At 29.7% G+C, this 20,507-nt stretch overlaps 2 protein-coding genes and 2 pseudogenes across 4 annotated transcripts; 2 read left to right on the forward strand and 2 right to left on the reverse strand.

Annotated features, from left to right (window-relative positions):
- The first annotated feature begins 280 nt into the window (after window positions 1–280).
- Window positions 281–1,084, forward strand: LOC149878764 (uncharacterized; annotated as a pseudogene).
- A 110-nt stretch (window positions 1,085–1,194) lies between these two features.
- Window positions 1,195–3,901, forward strand: LOC149878765 (uncharacterized; annotated as a pseudogene).
- A 440-nt stretch (window positions 3,902–4,341) lies between these two features.
- Window positions 4,342–18,710, reverse strand: LOC145193027 (signal recognition particle subunit SRP68-like). Of its 2 annotated transcripts, none has more exons than XM_090072308.1 (13): window positions 18,639–18,710; window positions 14,393–14,487; window positions 13,949–14,015; window positions 13,627–13,740; window positions 11,924–12,119; window positions 9,993–10,271; window positions 9,667–9,906; window positions 9,114–9,310; window positions 8,609–8,725; window positions 5,553–5,685; window positions 5,163–5,241; window positions 5,001–5,050; window positions 4,342–4,585 (listed from the first exon to the last, which is right to left on the reverse strand). In XM_090072308.1, the coding sequence occupies exons 2-13, from the start codon at window positions 14,484–14,486 to the stop codon at window positions 4,361–4,363; spliced, it is 1,791 nt and encodes a 596-aa protein (XP_089928434.1). In that variant the 5' UTR covers window position 14,487; window positions 18,639–18,710; the 3' UTR covers window positions 4,342–4,360. The 2 variants fall into 2 exon arrangements, with proteins under 2 accessions (XP_089928434.1, XP_089928433.1); XM_090072307.1 differs by lacking the exon at window positions 18,639–18,710 and adding an exon at window positions 14,809–14,849.
- On the reverse strand, window positions 15,675–18,296 carry LOC149878766 (uncharacterized). Of its 2 annotated transcripts, none has more exons than XM_090072310.1 (2): window positions 18,025–18,296; window positions 15,675–15,820 (listed from the first exon to the last, which is right to left on the reverse strand). In XM_090072310.1, exons 1-2 carry the CDS (start codon window positions 18,265–18,267, stop codon window positions 15,785–15,787), a joined length of 279 nt encoding a protein of 92 aa, XP_089928436.1. In that variant the 5' UTR covers window positions 18,268–18,296; the 3' UTR covers window positions 15,675–15,784. The 2 variants fall into 2 exon arrangements, with proteins under 2 accessions (XP_089928436.1, XP_089928435.1); XM_090072309.1 differs by lacking the exon at window positions 15,675–15,820 and adding an exon at window positions 16,128–17,953.
- Window positions 18,711–20,507: the final 1,797 nt, after the last annotated feature.

Consider the following 20,507-nt stretch of genomic DNA (forward strand, 5'->3'; position numbering starts at 1 on the left):
CTTTTAATACCAAAGGTAAATACTTTTGATTATTATATTTAGAGTAATGTTTTTACCCATTTATACTAAATAATTTTTGTTTTGCAACTTTTCAAAAGAACTAATGGATTTACTTAATTTAGTCGGAGGAACTAATGGTTTTACTAAATTCCTGAATGAAAAAAAGATTGGGGCTCATGGCCCCATCATTTTGAAAACGATTTTTTTCAAGAGGGTTTTATTTCTTTATTTTTTAGCAAAGCCGATTTTTAATAGTAAGTTTTGATATTTTAGGTTTTTTTGGTGCTTTCACCCCCACTAAAAAGTCACGCTGTTACCCATGACTCTAAGTGTTATACTTTAATACAGTTTACATTTATAATTAGTCCACGAGAAATGCCAAAAGTAAAGGCTACAATTACACGGATGAAAAGTGAAAAAAAATATTGTGGTGGCCCATGTGAATTATCAATAACAGTTCCAAGCACTTTTAGACAGGTTATTCAGTACTATTACTACCTTATTCATATAAATCCAAATGCAGATATCGTATTAGTGACTCAGCAAATAAGCAATAACATAAAATCGATTTGGGCTACAGTAAACCCAAGTTTACCTCTTATAACGGACAAATCTATTAATAGGAAAGTTAAAGATCTTCTCGTACTTGTTAAGGATATTAATCGCAAGCACGGAAAAGCAAGCGCTAATAGAAATCTTGATGCAAACTTAGACAAACTTTTTGATATTTCTGCATGTTCCTGTTCATTAGATGTGTTTCCCTGTAGTGACAGAAAAGTTTCATGTTATAAAGAAAATTGCATAGAAGAACATATTGTATCCTTTGCTCTCAAAGTAATAAAGTACCTCTTGAAGACAGAGCTTATCTTCGTGATCAGAGGAAAAAAATTGGTCCAAAAGGTGCATATCAACTTTCTTCCGTTGATAGATTTTCTGTCAAAAGGATTCAAAGACTTCATAAAGAACGAAAAAAAATATCTCATAAGCTAGTTGATGAAGATGAATCCCTCATACGACACGTAAACTTAATTGAAGAAACAAGTGATTTAACCAATACGGAGGTAAATGTTTTATAAATACATGAAAAATTTGTAGTAGATGAAACAAAAAGTATTTTGTTTTATTAACTTTTTTTAGGATGAAGGTGAATGGAAACCGATAAATAATCCTATTGGAAAATATAACTTGGTTAAACTTCCAAGATTTGCAATGGAACTCGTCAGAAACGAGTGTTCGTCAAACGTAGGTGCAGCCCTTGCAAATGCTTTACTATATGACACAAAATATCTCCTAAAAAATGATGTTGATATAAAAGATATTTTGATTGATAAATGCAAATTAGATAGGGCCAGGTCAAAAGTAAAAATCGTTAGTGAAGATGTGGAGTCAGAACAAAAAAAACAGTTAATTTGTCTTGGGGTGATAGCAAGCTCGATCAAATAACTAAAACAAGTAAAGTAATAAACTCACCTCAAGGAGAAGTACTAAAGAAATGCATTAAACCTGAACATCACCTCACATTTACTTATGAAGATGGAGAATCAAGTGGAAATTATTTGACTCATAGGACGATTCCTGTCACTGGTGCTACAGGCTTAGTTCTTACTACCGAAACATTCAGTGTTTTACAAGAACATAACAGTTTGGAAAGTATACAAGCTGCTCTTCTTGATAATACTGCTACCAATACTGGACCAATAAGTGGCTTAGTTGTAAAACTAGAAGAGTTTTTAAAAAGAAAACTACATCTAATTGGATGCGCCTTACATCAAAATGAACTTCCGTTACGAGCTCTTTTTGTGAAACTTGATAGTGACACAACCGGGCCAAGAAGCTTCAGTGGTCTACTTGGCAAAAGATGTGCTAAAAATATTCAGGATAGAAATCAAGTTTTGTTTGAATGTATTGAAAACCCAATTGTAGATAAATATATTCCAGAAAAAATACTAACAGACCTTAGTTGCGATCAAAGACTTTTATTTGAATATTGCAAAGGAATAGGTATTGGTAAAGTTTCTGATAAATGGGCTGCCTATAAAATTGGACCGCTTAACCATGCAAGGTGGTTAACACTAGCTATTCGCCTTTTTTGTTTGTATACTAGAGACAATCAACCAACCGTTTCTTTAAAAATAACTTGTATATTTTATTGTTCAGGTTTACGCTCCTGCGTGGTTCGAAATAAAAAAATCTTCAAATTTTCACGAATCCCCACGCCTTGACAATAATGTTGAACCTGAAATCCCCGACTTTCCATCTCACTCCCAGAGTGTTGAGCGAGCGGTAAAACTTGTCTCGGAAGCATCCCAATATGTCTATGGATTCGAGAATCGACACAGCTGCATTTTAACTAAACTACTTAGCAGGAAGATGCGTAAACCATATGTTTCAAAAGGGCATTATCTCCATTCTTATGATGATATTTTTTAATTGAAAATGTTTTCCGGAATATATATAATAATGTTCAAAATGTTTTAAATTGTAAAAATAATGTTTATTTTGATATTCTTATGTAAATATAAGAATAAAAGTTTCACTTTTTAAATTTTCATATAGTTAACAAGTTGTTATAAAATTAGCTTAATTGTTATAAATTATTATAAACTTAAATCATTCAGAAATGCAGTTAATTTTAAAAAACGATTAAATATGAACATATTTAAAGCGTCAATTTTTGCATATAACGCCTTTTAAGGTGTTTTTTCGCATAATCCTACAAATCTTAGAATTTAAATTCGCAAGCGACCTACCCTAATATACATATACATATACATATATATATATATATATATATATATATATATATATATATATATATATATATATATATATATATATATATATATATATATATATATATATATATATAAACTGGACCAGGAAGTTTTAGTGGCCTTCTTGGCAAAAGATGTGGTGAAAATAATCAGGATTCACATAAGGTTTTGTTGGAACCTGTCACAAATGTTATAGTTGATGGGTATATTCCAAAAGAAGTACTGAAAGACCTTCGTAGTGATCAAAGACTTTTATTTGAGTATTGCAAAGGAGTAGGGTCTGGTTAAGTTGATGATAAATGGGGTGCTTATAAAATTGGTCCACTTAACCATGCAAGGTGGTTAACTCTAGCTATTTGCATTCTCTGTTTATATACAGAAGACAATCAACCAAACCAGTCTACTTTATTGTTCAAGTTAATGCTCAAACATGGTTTGAAATAAGGACATCGTCCAAGCTGCACGGCTCTCCTCGTCTTCTTTTTTCCGCTATCGTTCGACTAAATATTCTCCCATTTAATGATGTAATACATATTGTGAAGCAGAACATTAAAAATAACGCATTCTGCGTAAAACCTTAAAACATTCTCTATGCCATGATTAAAGATGATGACAACAAGATCCGAAATCATGGTTTTCAATCAATACTGACTAGAAAAAGGTATCTTTTTAAATTATTTAATTATTCTTTTAAATTATCTTATTATTCTTTTAAACACAATCATAACGCAGTTTGATCACAATTTTATATTTACAGAATGAACTTGACCAGGTTTTAAAATGAACTGAAAAAAATTCCTGTAATAAATTTCAATGCCAATCTCTGGTATGAGTTGATAGACCTCACTGCTCCAGATGTTACGGAACCTCCTACTACGCAACATTTTACAATTCAAGAAGTTCAATACTTCATAGACAATTCTGTTGAGTCAATTATTGCGGACTTCCCATTTCACTCCCTGAGTGTAGAGCGAACTGTTAAACTAGTATCGGAAGCATCCCATTACGCTTACGGGCTTGAGAATCGACACAGCTGCATCTTGAAAAATTTGCTTAGCAGAAAGATGCGTCAAGCATATATGTCAACAGAATATTATTCCCATTTATATGATGATATTTTTGAATAAATTCAAAAAGTTACTTCATTTGATAAACTTTTTATAAATTTAGAATCATAAATTGTAAAAAAGATGTTTAGAAAACTTTTTAACATATTCTCACAATTGAAAATTTTAATTTCCACTTATCGTGCTTTTTATAGCGTTTTTGTACAATCGCAATAATCTTTAAAATTAAATCCGCAAACCGCTATTCATCCAAAATCACTGAAATTTTTTGAGGTATCTCATTTCAACTACCTCCAACTACTGCAACATTACGCAATAGGCCAGGGTAAAATCGACCTACCCTAATATGTATGTATCACACGCCATGTATATGCATCACGCGCTATATATATGCATCACGCGCCTTTAGTGAATAAATGATACGGACAAACAAAATCCTTTCAAAGGTAATTTTGGATTCAATTTGTAAAAAATTTTCCTAAGGACAACATTAAAAATTATTTTATTTAATTTTTTATTTTATTTACTTCCCCAAAACCAACCCTTAACGAGACCACTAATACCACCTTCAGCTTTCTTTTCTAACCTGTGATCAAGATTCGGCAAATCGATGTGATTTAAAGCAAGGTCAAAGAAAAGCGGCTTGCAAGGTAACGGCTGGGGTTCAGGTGGGAAGCGTATAAGATTGACTTTCTTTTGAACATTCTGATACTCTTGATACACGTCTAATCGTTCAGCAAGTACCTTGTAGCAGGAAAAATATTTATAGCAGAACATCAGCATTTAAAATCAGAAACAAAACCGTGAGTCACAATTTAGCAGACACTTTCGAAAGACATTTAAAAACCAACTTGTACATACATAATTTAATATATACAAAAACCATGTAAATGCATACTATATGAAGACCTCAGTAAAAAAACCAGCCACATTTTTAAAATTTTTGAGTTGTTACTGTTTTTCAAACAAGCATGTTTTACTTGATATATTTTTAAAAAAACCAAGTCAAAAGAGCATCTCAGTCCTTATAAAGGATGAAATGAAACAGTATACAAAGGAACAACGGAATGTTTAAAACTTTAAAATATGATTTTCTCAAAATAAGAAAAATGTGATATCGCTGGTATTTCCATTGAGGTCTTCAATTATATTAACATACCTGATCGGCCAAAGTAAGTTTGCTTACATCCAATCCAACTTCATTTGATTCTAGAAAATTGAGAAACCCAAAAAGCTCATGATTGAGTTACGTAAAACTTTCAATAAATTTTACCATTTTTATGATCTTTTACTTAATTGTGAATTGATCAAATGAACTTACCTAATATACTGGCAGCATGAGCGTAATATTTATGTGCTTGGGCGTTTTCTGATAGTTCTTCTATTTTTGTTACAAGAACCTATGGCAAGAAAATTCATGGCAAGAAAATATTTCTATGGCAAGAAAATATTTCTATGGCAAGAAAATTCAGCAATCCTATTTAAAAGCTCAAATTAATTACTTAAAGAATTTTAACTTTAAAGAAATAATTTTCTGAGCTTATCCGAATCCCCTTGTCAGATCATTTTGACTTATAGAGTCAAAATAATAGATTTTGATGAGGCTGGGAAGGCTCTCCTAGCAGATAGTAGCAATGACCTAGAACAATAACACCAACCTGAACTCCTGAGACAGGAGCTCATAAAGTTGAAAGAAAATCCCGTCACTTACATTAAGAAATGGGTTGTTGCAAGCCTTTAACTTTGACGTAGCTTCTGCTGCGTAGATGATTACACGATCATACAAGGAAACAGTCTCGACCCACTTTTTTAAGACTTGGTATGATTGCGCAATATAGAAACATCTAGGGAGAATAAAATAAAAAAGAACCAATCAAAGTCCAGTCAAAAACCACAAGAAACATACCATGATAAATATACTTACAACGAATTATTGAAAAAAACGATATTTAATAAATCGTAAAAACTTCACACAGAAAGTTATAGAAAGATAATGGGAAACTGTTTAGTTTGTTACATCGAGATAATCTTTATCGTTTTAAGATTTTACTGTAATACAATTTTCAAATTCTCATTTTGCTATCTACACTTTGCCCATATGCTTTTTAGATTAAAATCTTAATTATAAACTCAATAAATTTAGCTTTGAGTAAAATCGGCGCAAACACATCATTTATCAAAATAATGAAATAAAATCGACACGAATAAGGATAGTTTTAAAAATAAAAGAAACCAGTAGAAAGAGAATTATCTCCTCCTATTCGAACATGTCAAAGTAATTGCCAAGTTAACTTCCGGTCTATTTTTTATGTATAAAAGTTTAAAAGAAAGTCGTAAATTTTTTTTCTTTCTTTGATTTGCGAACGTAAAAGCAATGAACCGAAATCCAGGTAAAGTAAATGTAAACAATGTATTGCAGGAAATTTAATTTCAATTCCGATGGTATAGTTTTTTCCGGTTTAGAGTAAAAAGTTAAATAAAATATCAGAAAAAATAAAACTCAAACGTTTGCTAATAAAACAATCACTCAATTAGTTAATTATTTTATTAGTTAATTATTTTATTAACTAATTATCTTAACAAGTATTACAAAAACAAAATATATGAGAACATAGAAAATTTTCCTTTGCTGCTCAAAAAGGCGTATGAGAGTGGCAAATGTCTTACACGTTATGTAGATTATCAAAGTTTTTCAAGATATTGGGTTATTTCAGAGCATCAATCAACAGGTATTTGTTATCTCAGAAACTTTTTAATCAACCGACTTAAACCCAATTTCCAACAACACAGCCTTTACCGTCATTTCCTGAAGCAACCATAGCAGCTTCTGTTTTAACAAGTACAGCAGCTTTGAGGTTTGACAAGTATAGAACACTACATGAGAGTATGAAAAGAAATGGAAAATGAGTTTTTTCTGAGAAAAGACAGTCTTATGTAAAAAATTCTAGGCAATCTTATACTCCAATAGCTGCTTGCCAAAGTATCACGAAACTCATTATTATTGACCATAACAAAAAAAGAGAGAAGCAAACCAACTCAAATTAGCTGAAAAAGTCTGTTAATGAAATGATAATAACCTATGAAGTTTTTGAAATATTTCGAGAACCACTTAATCAACTTTGATCATTTTTTATTGTCTTAAAGCAAATTTATCTCCAAATACAGCAAAGCTTTAAGAAAACATCATCTTTGATCTGACTACAATATTATCTCAATTTAGTGTAAACATCTCATATGAGCTTTCAGACAGCAGTTTTTGTAAAATTTCATGATACCACATTCCAAATTTGGTGGAATTGATTGATGCCTGCTACAATTTTTCCCGTCTAATGTAGCTCATATTTCATGTTTACTCGAAATTTTTATAGAGTTTTTTAGGATAAGTTTAATACCATTTTGTTGATGCAACTTGATTTCACTTCTTTAGCAATGACAAGAGGCAAGAACAGGCTAGAAAACAGATGGATCATCTCGCTTTTGGATTATAAGCATAAATTACTTTTTTAAACACTCTTTCACATAAACACCAGAATTCATGTTTTCATTTGTGAAAAATGGCTGAGTTTTGAAACCACACAAACTAAAGACCAAACCATAACTCTCTTGCTAAGTTTTTTTTTTTTTTAATTTGTTACTTTTTGCCGAACATGGGATTGGATAAAATTGCTGGCATCGGAGCAAACAGCCAAGTGGGTCATGGGTCAAACAGCCAAGTTTGCAGTAGAACTTTTGCGCTTTTGATTATATTTAAGCTTTTCTTCTAACAGTTTTTGATTGCATTTTTGACCTGAAAAGCTATTGGGATCTTCCAGGGAATTTCTGCTTCCTGTATATCTTATAGCCACATCTCTTGTTGATTTCTTGGATTGTCAACTTGGGAATACTAGTTTTTTAATATCCCAAACAGAGTATTCTGGATTTGCATCAATCCCCCTGATCACTTTTTGATCAAGTTTTAAACTTGACGGACCTTTTTCTTAGTTTCTCCACTTTATTACTAAATATCTAACCTTTTGATGATATGACTTAAAGTTTTCATTTGAACTTTTTTGCTAGCAAATTAAATGGAAAATTACTATTTTTAATCCACTCATCCAAAATGAATTTTCTTACTTCTACTTGCAAATATATTTTCTTTGTTTATAATCAATTTTTTTAAACTACCTTTGTGTTATATGAAATAGAGATAAACTTGCTTTAAAATAAAAAAAAATCATCAAAATTGATTAAGTGTTTCTCAAACTGCAAACTTCATTACAAAACTCTGGTAAAAATTAGCTAAGGATGAAGAACAGTTTAAACCATCTATAGCCAAAAGAAAAGCTATTGAATGCAAAAAATGTAGAAAGATTTCCATTCGGGCATGTCATGTAAGAATCTAAAATGCAACACTTGGCTCTGCAACAAAACATGTTTGCCAAAGCGATTTGTGTTGGGTTCTAAACCTTTTCGTTGAAAAAAAAAATGTAAAATTTAAATCTTATTTTATTACTGTATCCTATTTAAAAAAATATCTTTTAGCTTGTTATGTGAAAGTTTTAAAGTTATTGAATATATTTTATATTGAGTTTTTAGGGGATTTTCTGTCAAAAGTATTAATTTTTTTTATTTTCAAATACAATTTTTATTTATATTTAACGTTAATGTGTTTTTTTTAATATCTCGTATTTTAAAAAATATATATATAAAAAATAAAGAAGTTATTTGGTGTTTATTGTTTGGTTATTGGTTTGAACCAATTTTACTCTATCCTGTTATGAAAATTACCTAAATCCTTTGTATGCTATAATTTGAGCATCAACTTCATCTCGCAATTTTTCATCAACTTCAATGCCTTGCAACTGGCTAATTTCAGTTAAACTCAAGATGATTCCATCATAAAGCCTAAATTAAAAACAAATACAAAATTTGTCATCTAACAAAAATGATAATTTTTAAACTTAACTCAAACTAGCCCTACTTGAGAGAGAAAAAAAGAAGCCCTACTTGAAAGAAAGAGAAAAAGAATAAGAATTTTAAAAGTTTTATTTTTTCTGCGTTTGCTAAAATTTCAGTTTTTAAGCTCAACGACAGAAATTTTAACAACTAAGTAATAGATTTTATTTCATCAATTATTACATTTTATTAAAACAAACAACAAATGTTTTTAAAATAGCTATACTAAAAAACTTGTTAAGAAAACATGCACACACACAAAATAAAAATGCAACTAAATATACTTTGCTTTTTCTTTTTCTTTTTTTTTTTTTCAAAAATTGAAAGTAGTTTTTACCTGATCAAATCTTCAGGTTTAGTTATTTTGCCTTTTATCTCTTGCTTTGGTACACCAATCAAAACAGGCAATTTTTCTTTCATCCAATCTATCATGCAGATATTTCTCTCAATCATCAAGTTTTGACGTAAATATGATAAGTACATCTTGATGAATTGAAGATGACTTAAACTTGTCTCATTCTTCTTCTTTGATGACTATTGTATAAGATATAACACTTCATTTAAAATTCACAATGTGAATGTGTTGGAAAAGAAATTTAAAATTTAAAAGAAATTTATATGCAGGAGATAAACAGGCTATAAGTACTGACAAGAAAACTCAGACATAACAAAGTTTAAATGATGTAATAGACACTGAGTTAATACTGGATATTTCTGCATTAAAGATTAAAGATATTTAAGAGTGAAAGAGAGAATGGTTTATATCAAATATTTTGAAATCACACTAAACAGTAAATCACATTCCATATTTTAAGTAGAAGATAAAATTAACATTTTGATAAAAAAAAAATAGAAGTAAAAATCTCATAAAAAAAATAAAGTAACATTACCATTTCATTCCCAACTTCTTCTTTGATGGCCTGCAATGCATCTTTGCATTCCATCAGTAAACTGTCAAAGAGCTCCATTTTTCCTTCAAAAGTAATTTGTCTATCCATTTCATTGTCTTTCTCTTGTAAATGAAGAATAAAGACACGGGCTTTTTCGTTATGTATAGGAACACTTTTACCTCGCCAAGTAATATCACCAAATGAGGATGCAAGCTTTTCACGAGTTTGCTTGATTGCAGCCTATTGTAAAAATTATGTTAAAAATTAAAAATCAAATTTATATTGTTAGGTTATTACTTTATTGAAAAATGCACTTAGAAACATACATCAATTTTCGCAGATAACAAATCCTGTCCTGCTGCACTAGACTTCATCTTCATTAGATCATTAATATCCATACCACCTTGTCCAAGATTATATGCACAATAACGTATATTGGGCCCTATTTCCTCAACTCTTTGAGCATACAACATTCGAGTAGCTTCATCCAAAAATGCACTAGAAAGCTTTTCATAAATTGAACGAGATGATGAATAAAGATCCACAGCAGTTTTCCAATCTTGAATTTCAAATTTATAATTTGCAGTCATCCAGTAACTATAAGCCTAAATTTAATATACATAAAATTCAACCTTTTGAAACCCCAAATTAAAAAAAAACCTGGTAAAATTAAGAGAATTAAAATTTACAAGTAACAAAAAGTTTTTTTAGTAAAATTAAGAAAACTAAAATTTAGAAACAACCATAAGTTTTTTTAAACTATTGCACTTTTTCAATAATCAAGTTTGACAAATTTTTTCAAACTTTTGCAAAAACTGATTCAGCAAACTAATGTTTTTCTACCTATAAATTTTCTACTATTAAATTCCTTTTATGTTTTGTACGACTTAAGTGAAAAAAGGACACTAGTGATTGTTGTTGATATATAAAATACAAAATTTTATATTTCTATTTAAATATAAATATAATTTTTTTAATTTTTTGATGCTTGTTACTTAACAACCTCATGTTTCAAAAATGTTGATTCTTACTCTATAAAAAACTTTCCTTTAAGTAAGATATACCACAGTTGATTTAGAAGTGGTTTATGAGCTTCAAAGTATATAAACTTTGATGTGAATTCTCACCATAGAGAATTAAACTTCATACTTCGATGGCTAAAAATCTGTTGTTTCAGCTTAACAATTTTGCATACTGTGTATTAGTTGTTCTATACTGTTATTTAAACTATTCACATGTTATCCAAGTACTGTTTATCATCAAAATGGTTTCTATGCTGTACTATATAGATATCACCACTCACCGTGTCACTTTTTTTCTACAACCCATTCCATTATTCTAAAAATTAAATCTAAAAAAAACAACTTATTTTTAAGTTCAAGTACAGAAACTGTAACATTATTTCCAATTTTTACATTTTGCAGGTCTGCAGGAGAATGACTATTACTACTACTGCCACTAGCTGTCACAACTAAAAGCAGTGATTATTTATTTCCTATGTGTAACAGTGGTTGTACAGTTTAAGACCACTTAATGAGATTTTGATCAAAGGCTTGACTGTCAGTATAGGTAAAAGATCATATTGTAAGGAAAATAAAAGATATGTACCAGGAGTACAAGTGTTTGATAAAGTATTGTAAAAGGTTAAATAAAAAGAATTAAGTAAAAAAAAAAAACAGAACAAAGAAAACCTAGAAAAGAAGTTTGATGTGAGCCATATACAAGCTGATCAAAAAATAAAAATTGACAAATAGAGAGAGTTCCATATGCTGAGAAACATTAGATTAAAATTTAATATGTAGTGTGCTAACAATCCAAAGCATCCATGGACAAAATTCTTGGATAAGGTATCATCAACAGTGGATTTTACAAATTGTCACATTAAGTCACAAATTAGACTTTACGATATTCCTTAGGAAATAGTGATAAATTGCTTTTGCATTAAAACAATGCATGATAACATTGCCATGAAAAATATCTTCTCCCATGGTAAAATCAAACCATGATAACAATGTATTGAAAATCCAACCATGATAACAATGTATTGAAAATCCAACCATGATAACAATGTAAAAAATTCACAATATTTTAGCAGCAAACATTATTATTGATATTGAAACTTTTTTCATTACTCATACTTGTTCTCAACAAAAAAAACTTTATTTGCAAAGAAATTATTACTTATTTAAAGAAAAGTTTTTATATCTTTGTTTTGTAACTTTACTCAACCTGCATTTCTAATTTTTTTTTAACAAACCTGTGCTTCTAATCTTGTTCTGGGCTCTACTTTTTCCATTTCACAAACTCTATGCAACTCTTCTGCATACTTAGCTGCTTTAGTCAACTTTCGCATCATGTGAAATCGCTTTCGTGGCTCTGTATTTGCACAAAGTTTCAACTCCATTGCATAGCTCCAGCATCTCTCAGCTTCAACAAGAAGAATATGTAAGTACCTACATAAACAAAAAAACAAAAAAATGTAAATAAGAACATAAAAACAAGGGTTTGAGCTGCTGCATTACTTATTCCAAATAGTTTTTTGCTTAAACTATTTGGAATAAAGATTATATTTTCTAAAAAATTTTTCAAAAATAATTTTCATGAATATAGATCATGGCTATAAACTATAAAATAGATCTTAACATCGCACAAAAAAGTTGTTTGACTGAATGCCAATTTATAATACTATGCTTACATTTTGATTTTTTACTTTAAGCTAACACTGCACCTTTTTATCAATTTATGAAATCCTATTGGTTGATAATTTAAATAACACAACATTAGAACATAATAGCTAATTTGATACTGTGATAACTAACAGAAAAGTTATATTAATATTGTTAAATTAATAACAAGTTACTTTAACAGAAGTAGTACACAGCATTTTTAAAATGTCTTTAAAAAGCTGTGTATCACTCTGCAAGTCAAACTACTACTCAACTGAAACAAAAATCTTGATTTATAAACTTCCAAAGAATCCAGAGAAGAGGAAAAGACAGAGTGATGTTGTCTGAGCAGATTTTATTGTTTATGACATCACAATACTTTTTATACAAAATATGGAATGTACTTTTTATACAAAATATGGAAAACAATCACTGTTAAACTCACATCTGTTTTACCAGATGAGCTAAATGTCTTTCTAAAAGATAACTAACTTGTATTCAATGACTTTTCTAGCAATTATTGTATTGTTTTCAGATTAATGAAAATAGTTTACTGAAACAGCCCAAAATTTTCAAACTTGGTGTTACTTTATTTTCTTTTGGAAAGTCTAAAGAAAATTCTAACCAATCAAATATTTTATTTAAGCACCTTAATGCCATGAGAAAGGTTCATATACCAAAAATATTATATGTAGGGTATATGACTATTTTGCTTTGCAAAGAAGTTTGTAGGACCATTTGTTACATTGACTACAAGTTGACAAGTATCCAAACTTTAACACAACAGAACTTAAAAATTAACTCAGTGGAGGACTTAAACTTAATTGTTATGAATTCAGATCTAGTTAAAAGTATCTGTATTCTTTTAATCAATGAAGTGTATGTTAAAGCTTGACTTCTGAATCGGAAAATTGATTTTTGAAATGCTGCTATTTTTCCTTTAACAACTTTTTTTTTGTTAGTAAATTATATAAGAAAACATACACTCCACTATTAATTTGCTCTTAATTTAAAAAATATTGATTTAAGTAACAAAAACTTTAATAACCCTTCAGTTTTTTGCGCCCTCTTTCACAATGTCAAAGCTACAGTATAGATTTTTAAAAAATTGATATTTTTTAATTTTAACCTTAACTACTATAATTTATGATTTATTAAATGAAAAATGTATAAGAAAACTGTAAAACTATGCACAATGAGCAAGAGATCAACTATTATGTTTACATTCATATTGTCTCATTATTTTTAAACTTCTAACAAATCTTTGTGCTGCATTTAAAAAATAATGAAAAACCTTGAATCTGTAACTACATCTTCTGTAATTTGTTTCCCTTTATAACCATGTCTGGTACCAAGTTTGAAATCCAATGAACTTCTAATCCTTTTTAACTTTCTTGAGCAGTATTGCCTAAGTTTAAATTTAATTCAATCATTTTTGTGGTCAAATCAAACATTATTACAGATACACAATATGAAAATAAAAAAAGTCAACTACTTAAGAAATAATTTAAATTGGTAATCAAATATTATTAGTGTTAAGCGTTAACTGGTTGCTCATTTACAAGAAAAAAGAAAATTACAAAAGCATTATAACAAAACACACAATGTAAATGCACCTGTATCTTTGATAGTCTCCATGGCGCATACCATGACTTTGTTGGGCATCCTTGATAAATGGTAAAACTAGGTTTGTTGTTAAGAAAAGTTTATTTCAAAAATTTATCTTATAATTAAGTACAAAACCTGGCTTTTTTCTGAGTTTTTTTTTTTGATATTTTTTGTTTACATTGAAAGAAATAGAAAAAAAATTTTCAATATGCTTTTTGTATTCAAAACATAGCTCTAATCTATGTAGAAACCTTATTGGTTTTATTTTAAATGTTTTAAAAAAGAAAATAATCAAGTAAAAATTTTCATTACTGATAAGACGTTTTTGCAATTAAAAAAATGTTAGCAGCAGTATTCAAAAATTTTATTATGGTGATTTAGAAGGAGAACAACCACCAAAAATTATGTATAAATAAGTGTTGTCTAAAAATGTGTTTTGTGAGAGAAGATACTGTGAACTGTATATTGTTCTTCCATTACTTCTTTAACGATATCATCTGGTTTAACAGATTGTGGGGCATTATCCACTTCCATATCCACATCCATGCTATTTTTAAAATTTTAAAAATTAGACTAAACTATAATCTTGTAAATAGGAACCCAAAAAGCTACCATTTTATATAAACACGTTAAAATCTTTAGACCTGAGAAGTTCTAAATAAAACCACGTGACTTATTTAAAGTCAATAATTTGTACTTAAGGTTTTTTTTTCTTAGAAAGGGTCAATAACACAATCAGAGATAATGAGAAGCCAACGTTTAATCTAATTAAAATCCCTTTACATATACTGTAAGTTTTTTTAATATTCTAGGCCCGAAGCCTACTTTTTCATTCTGGTGCCTTCGAAAAAAAAATTTAAAAAGTTACTTTTCAAGGCGATGGTCTCTTCGCATTTTTCCCCCGTTTGCTCGCTGAGTGAGAAACTTGGAATTCATTCTAAAGCGATTTTTATTAGGGATCCAGTGAATAATTTTTGTTTTCTTTTTTTTTTTTTTTTAAAGTAAGTTGATGGTAATTGCCAGGACAAAATGGGCCGAACTACAGTCTTAAGCGAGACTAAAGAAGTATTAGCTTGTTATTATCAAATTTACGCCATTTTTGTAGATATTTTGTTTCAAATGATTCAAATGAAGACATTTTACTGATTTCTTGATGAAATCGTCTACCATGCTCAACCTAGTTCATAATGTGAAGTTCGAGAAACATAGTGCAGGCAAAACTTTTATCTAACTTCGTACCCTCGCAGCTCCCGAAATTCGTGATCAACACAACTCCACGCGGGAAACACCAGAATCTACTTAAACGGTATAGCGACGTTGCGTAATTACGGTTCAAGAGGACGCGTTGCCTTAAACAATTTTTAGCTCAGTCAAAGCAAGGACGTATTAATAGATGGACGTTCAACGCATTGTTTCATAAAAAAGATATGCGTGTTACGGTATTGTTTAGATAACAATACCGAAACAATAGGTGATAATTGCGAAACCGGGGAGTATTTTTATTTTTTTCGACGTCGCACAGTGACTCAAAGTGAAGAAAAAACGGCAAAAATTATATAACCATTGCATTTTAATATGTATTAAATGAATAGTTATTGTTTTTTTTGTCTAAAAATCAATTATGTGATTTTAGGTTATTTTTACGTGCAACAACCAGCAAAACGTGCGCGTATCTAAAAAACACGCGCGTATGAAATTTTACACGCGCAAGCAGATTTTTTTTTTAAATTTTTCTTCTCGAATCAAGTAATAGTTTGCATAATACATAATTTATTTTTAAATCTCTTTTTAACTCACTCCAACTTGTAATCAGGCGTGATCACACAGTACACTACCATCCAAATTTAAGTCATAATTATTACCGGGCCCCTCCCCTTTTGCTAAAAACAACGATTGAAAGAATTTTCAAAAAAAATAATAATAGTTCAGTCATCAACAAAGAGTATATAATAGAATGCTCTTAACATTACTATTATAACTATTTTAAATTTTAATTCATAGAAAATTTTAATTTTTTTAAAATTTCTGTCATCAATTGTTATCCTCCTCTTTTGATAAAAACAATGATTAAAAGAATTATCATTAATAAATAAAAAAAATTCAGACATCAACAAAGAGTAGATAATAGTTCTACTTTGAGCATTACTATTATAACTATTTTAAATTTTAATTCATAGAAAATTTTAATTTTTGATGGCAAATTTAACTATAAATAAAAAATTTCACAAAAGAATCACGACTGTTTAAGAAGAGAAAGAACTTCTACTGGAAGCAATTTCCCATTTTCACATCTATGGTTAGTGAATTGGATGCTCGATATAACTGGATCACTCCTTATCATAAGATAGTTAAACTGGTTTTTCATAACATTTATCCTTGAAATTTTGCATGAATGGTTTAATCTTGCATTTCTAATCTCTTTGTTAAGAGCCTCTAGTGATTCTTCTGAATAAACTCCAATGGGAAGTTCTAATGCATCGACAGTCTGTAAACCATGTTCTAAAAGTTTGTGAACGCTTGGAGGAATAACATACCAATTATATTCAGAAAGAATTTTATCTGTTGTATCATTACAATAATTTTGAAAAGAGCTTGGATCTAAATCATATCCTGAATAAAGATTAAACTGCTTTTAAAATTGTTTTAAGTCTAGAAATGATGTCAACATCTACACCAGTTATCTCAGAGAAAGTAATCGATTCCTCAAAGGCTCTTCTGGCAGTATTACCATCATTAGTGTTTCCAAAACCTTGTTTGGGCATGTCAACAATAAGACTTATTTCTTCCCTAAACTTCTTTTAGATAAATGCTTTTCTTTCTTTAACTGATTCTTTCTGCTCAGAGGTTTTAGCATAAAATGACCTAATTTTCAATTTATATCCAAGATGAAGAATGTACTCAAAGCATCTTATCCAAAGGTGAAGAGGTGAAAGGCCAAAAGATAAAGCTTCTTTATTGACAGGTTTAGATCTAATCAATTTAACGTCATTCATCTCTGTTGGCTTTGCTGAACATACATTACAGCTTTGAGAAGATGTAGTACTTGTCAGTGCATTAACAACTTTTCCATCAAACATAGTCAAATCCAAATTATACTTTATAATTGCTGTCATCATAGATGACTCAGCTTCTTCTGACTCTAAACTTACAACAAATGGTTCAAGTTTCTGAATCTCAATTCGTAATCGTTCCTCTTCTTCTTTAATTAGCATATCTGTTTCCTTTTTGTACTGCAAACATACCGGTCTGCAGAAATGTGTACTAGATGGTTTTTTGTTGTACCATATCACTGTATCATTAACAGTCAGTTTAAGAGGCACAACAGATGTTTGGAAAACACTCTCTTCATTTTTAATAACTTCATCTAGAGTTGTATCTAAATATTTTTGTTTATACAGACTCTGGCTAGACGCTCCATCAAAACCGCCTTTGAAATGCATGATTCCATGCTGATTGATATCTTTAACCAATAATTCAGAAAATATTTTGTTGCAACTATTTAGACTCAAGATTCTACACAGTGTGTGATTAAAAAGAGATTGAAGGGAGCAAACTGCAGATGTTTCTGAAAAAGTCATATTATCAGGATAGCATTTCTTTTTTTCAATTAAAATTTTATGAAGAGACGGATAGACGTTTGCATTTTGTAATAAGGAGCTATTTCTGATTATCTGGTATTGTTCATCGGATAGATCACATTGAATTTTTAGGCTGAGAGCATCTTCAACTTTCATTTAAACAGGTTCAAGCATAGACATGTTTTTCCTAATTTCATTTGCTTTATCTGGGTCCAAAGCCTTCTTTACTATAAAAATAAAATTGTTTCTACTAATGTTGGATTCAGTTGCTGCACTTTTTATAGAAGCTAATGCCAATGCTTCATGATTGTTTTCAGCTAAATGGGCAATTTTAGCTCTTTTGCTTCTTTCACCAAGATTTTCCCAAACTTTATTTTTTCTACCTAGACCTTCTTTAAATTTAACTCTTTTAACAAGATCGGGGAAAAACTCCTCCTGTAAATAGAAACTTAATTAAATAGAATGATTGCATAAAAAAAATTATTAACAAATAACTGTTTCTTTACCTGCAGCCAAACACCTTCTTTTAAAATCAATCTGTCATAGTTTCTATTATGCTTATCTAACTTAGCTCCCACTTTTGCTTTAAAAACAGACAACTTATTCTTTAAGTTAGTAAGCTCTGATTTATCGAAGTCATCTTCATGAAGGTTATAAACATTTAAAACTTCTTTAAACAAAGATTCAAGCAGATTAACTTTATTGAAACCTAGCTCTTTAATTTTTTGAAGAAGATCAATTCTTTTCATGTTTTATATATTATCTATAACATAACACACAAAAGCTATCAATAGTTTAACAATCTTATTGTCGTTTACATTATAGCTTAATAGCTACAAGTATTTTGAAAATCCATATATATATACATACATATATATATATATATATATATATATATATATATATATATATACATACATATATATATATATATATATATATATATATATATATATATATATATATATATATATATATATATATATATATATATATATATATATATATATATATATATATATATATATATATATATATATATATACTAAAAATAATAGGTAAGGCTGATACTCTTTTTTTAAAAGAGTTTATATTTTAAATAAATAAAATTTACTCCAACCTTTTATCAATTACTTTTTTTCAATTTATTCAATTTACTCCAACCTTTTATCGTATACTCGCTAAATGTAATATTTAGCGAGTAAATGATAAAAGCTCTTTTTTAGATTGGAGCAAATTGGAGCAGGTAAATTTTATTCCAGCAAATGGTATATTGCTGACAGTACTCAAAAACACTAAAATCAGCGTGGAGTTATGCGGAACATTTTTGTTCTTGTACCACAAATAATGTGTTACAAATAAAAAAAAAAATTTTTATTAAAATATTTCTTCATGCTGAGTAATAGCTTAAACCTAATAATCATTAGAAAAAAATCATTCAATTAAATTGTGAATTGACACAATTTTAATAAATTAATAAAAAATACTAACACTTTAGCTACTATGTCTCCATAATATAAATTTCTAAAACTGACTATTTTATCGAACATTTCCGGTTTTTTTTCGTCATAAAAAAAGCATTAATAAAGTGCTTCAAATTAATACACAAACTTGCAATGGCTTCAAAAAAAGTTTTAAATTGTTATGCATCTGGCCTTACCATCATTAAAAGTTATTTGTATTTAGAAACTAAAGACTTTATTTTTTTTCCTTTTTTGCCACTTTTTAAGGATTTTGAGCCACTGTGCGTCGCACGTAGGAGTATTTGACGTCTAAAAATGCGTTTTGTGAGAGAAGATACTTTCTCCAGGAAGAAGCAATTCCACAGCTTCTTTTGAAAAAGGCTTTGTAAGTTTGTGTTTCTTTTTCCCAATGCTGGACAACAGAGGGTCGGATGTTAACAATAACCTATTGATGATATCTTGGTTACAATCTTTTCTAGAAAGTTTTCTAGCATAGCTAAGTCTGTACTCCCGGAAATGTTTGTTTCTGGCTTCGGCAGCCTCTTCCGAAAATTGTCCAATTGGCAAAAGTGCATTCTCTACTATATCAGGACCATGTACTAATACTTTATGCAGAGTTGGAGTCATGTGACACCAGGGGTATAGTTCAACATAAAGCTTTGCAGTATCCAAAGTATACTGTCTGAACTTTTCTACATCAATCTTTTGGCCACTGGAAATTACTTCTAGGATAATTTTCATTCTGGAAATTAAACGGAAGTCTACTCCAGTGATATCTGCAAATGTTTCCGGGTCGTTGAAGAATCTCCTGCTTGTGTTGCCGTTATTGGTATTCCCAAATCCAAACTTAGGTATGTCGACAAGAATGCCCATTTTGCTCTTGAATTCATCTTGGATTTTTTTTTTCCTATCTGAGAAGAGTCTCTTCTCATCTTCATTCAGCCTTTTCTGCCATTTTTTTACAGGCAATTTATATGATAGGTGAAGGAGACTTTCAAAACACCGTATTCTAGCATGCAGAATGGATAGTCCAAATTTGTAGCTGCTTTGATTGTCAACACATGTTCTGTCCAAATCATTAAATTGTCTTGATGTTGCTCCACAAATATAACATCGCATGGTCAATTTAGAGGTGGTTGCTGCGTTACAGACTTTTCCGTCAATCATAGTTAACATCATCACATGTTCTACTGCTATGTCTTGAAGTTGATTTGGTTTCAAGCCTGCAATTTTGTTTTCCATGTAAGCAATTTCTTCAGCTATTACATCAGCAGTTTCTTTTATGAACCTAATTCGAATTGGCCTGCAAAACCTTGGAGACGATGGTGTAGGGTTTTGCCAGATAACCTTTTTATTTACTCCACAAGTTAGCTGTAATGGAACCATTGAGCATTGAAATATACTGGCATCAGAATTAGAGTCATCCTCAAACTTTTGATTAAACTGTGTCTGCTAGGAGCCATCACAACCCCATTTCGTAGATAATTTCATATGTTTACGCCCACTTTCCGTTAGAATCTTGATAA

Source organism: Hydra viridissima, unplaced genomic scaffold (genome assembly GCF_058129835.1).
Source record: "Hydra viridissima isolate aposymbiotic clone 2 unplaced genomic scaffold, HvirCarnegie_v1 scaffold_14, whole genome shotgun sequence".
Classification (NCBI taxonomy): domain Eukaryota; kingdom Metazoa; phylum Cnidaria; class Hydrozoa; order Anthoathecata; family Hydridae; genus Hydra; species Hydra viridissima.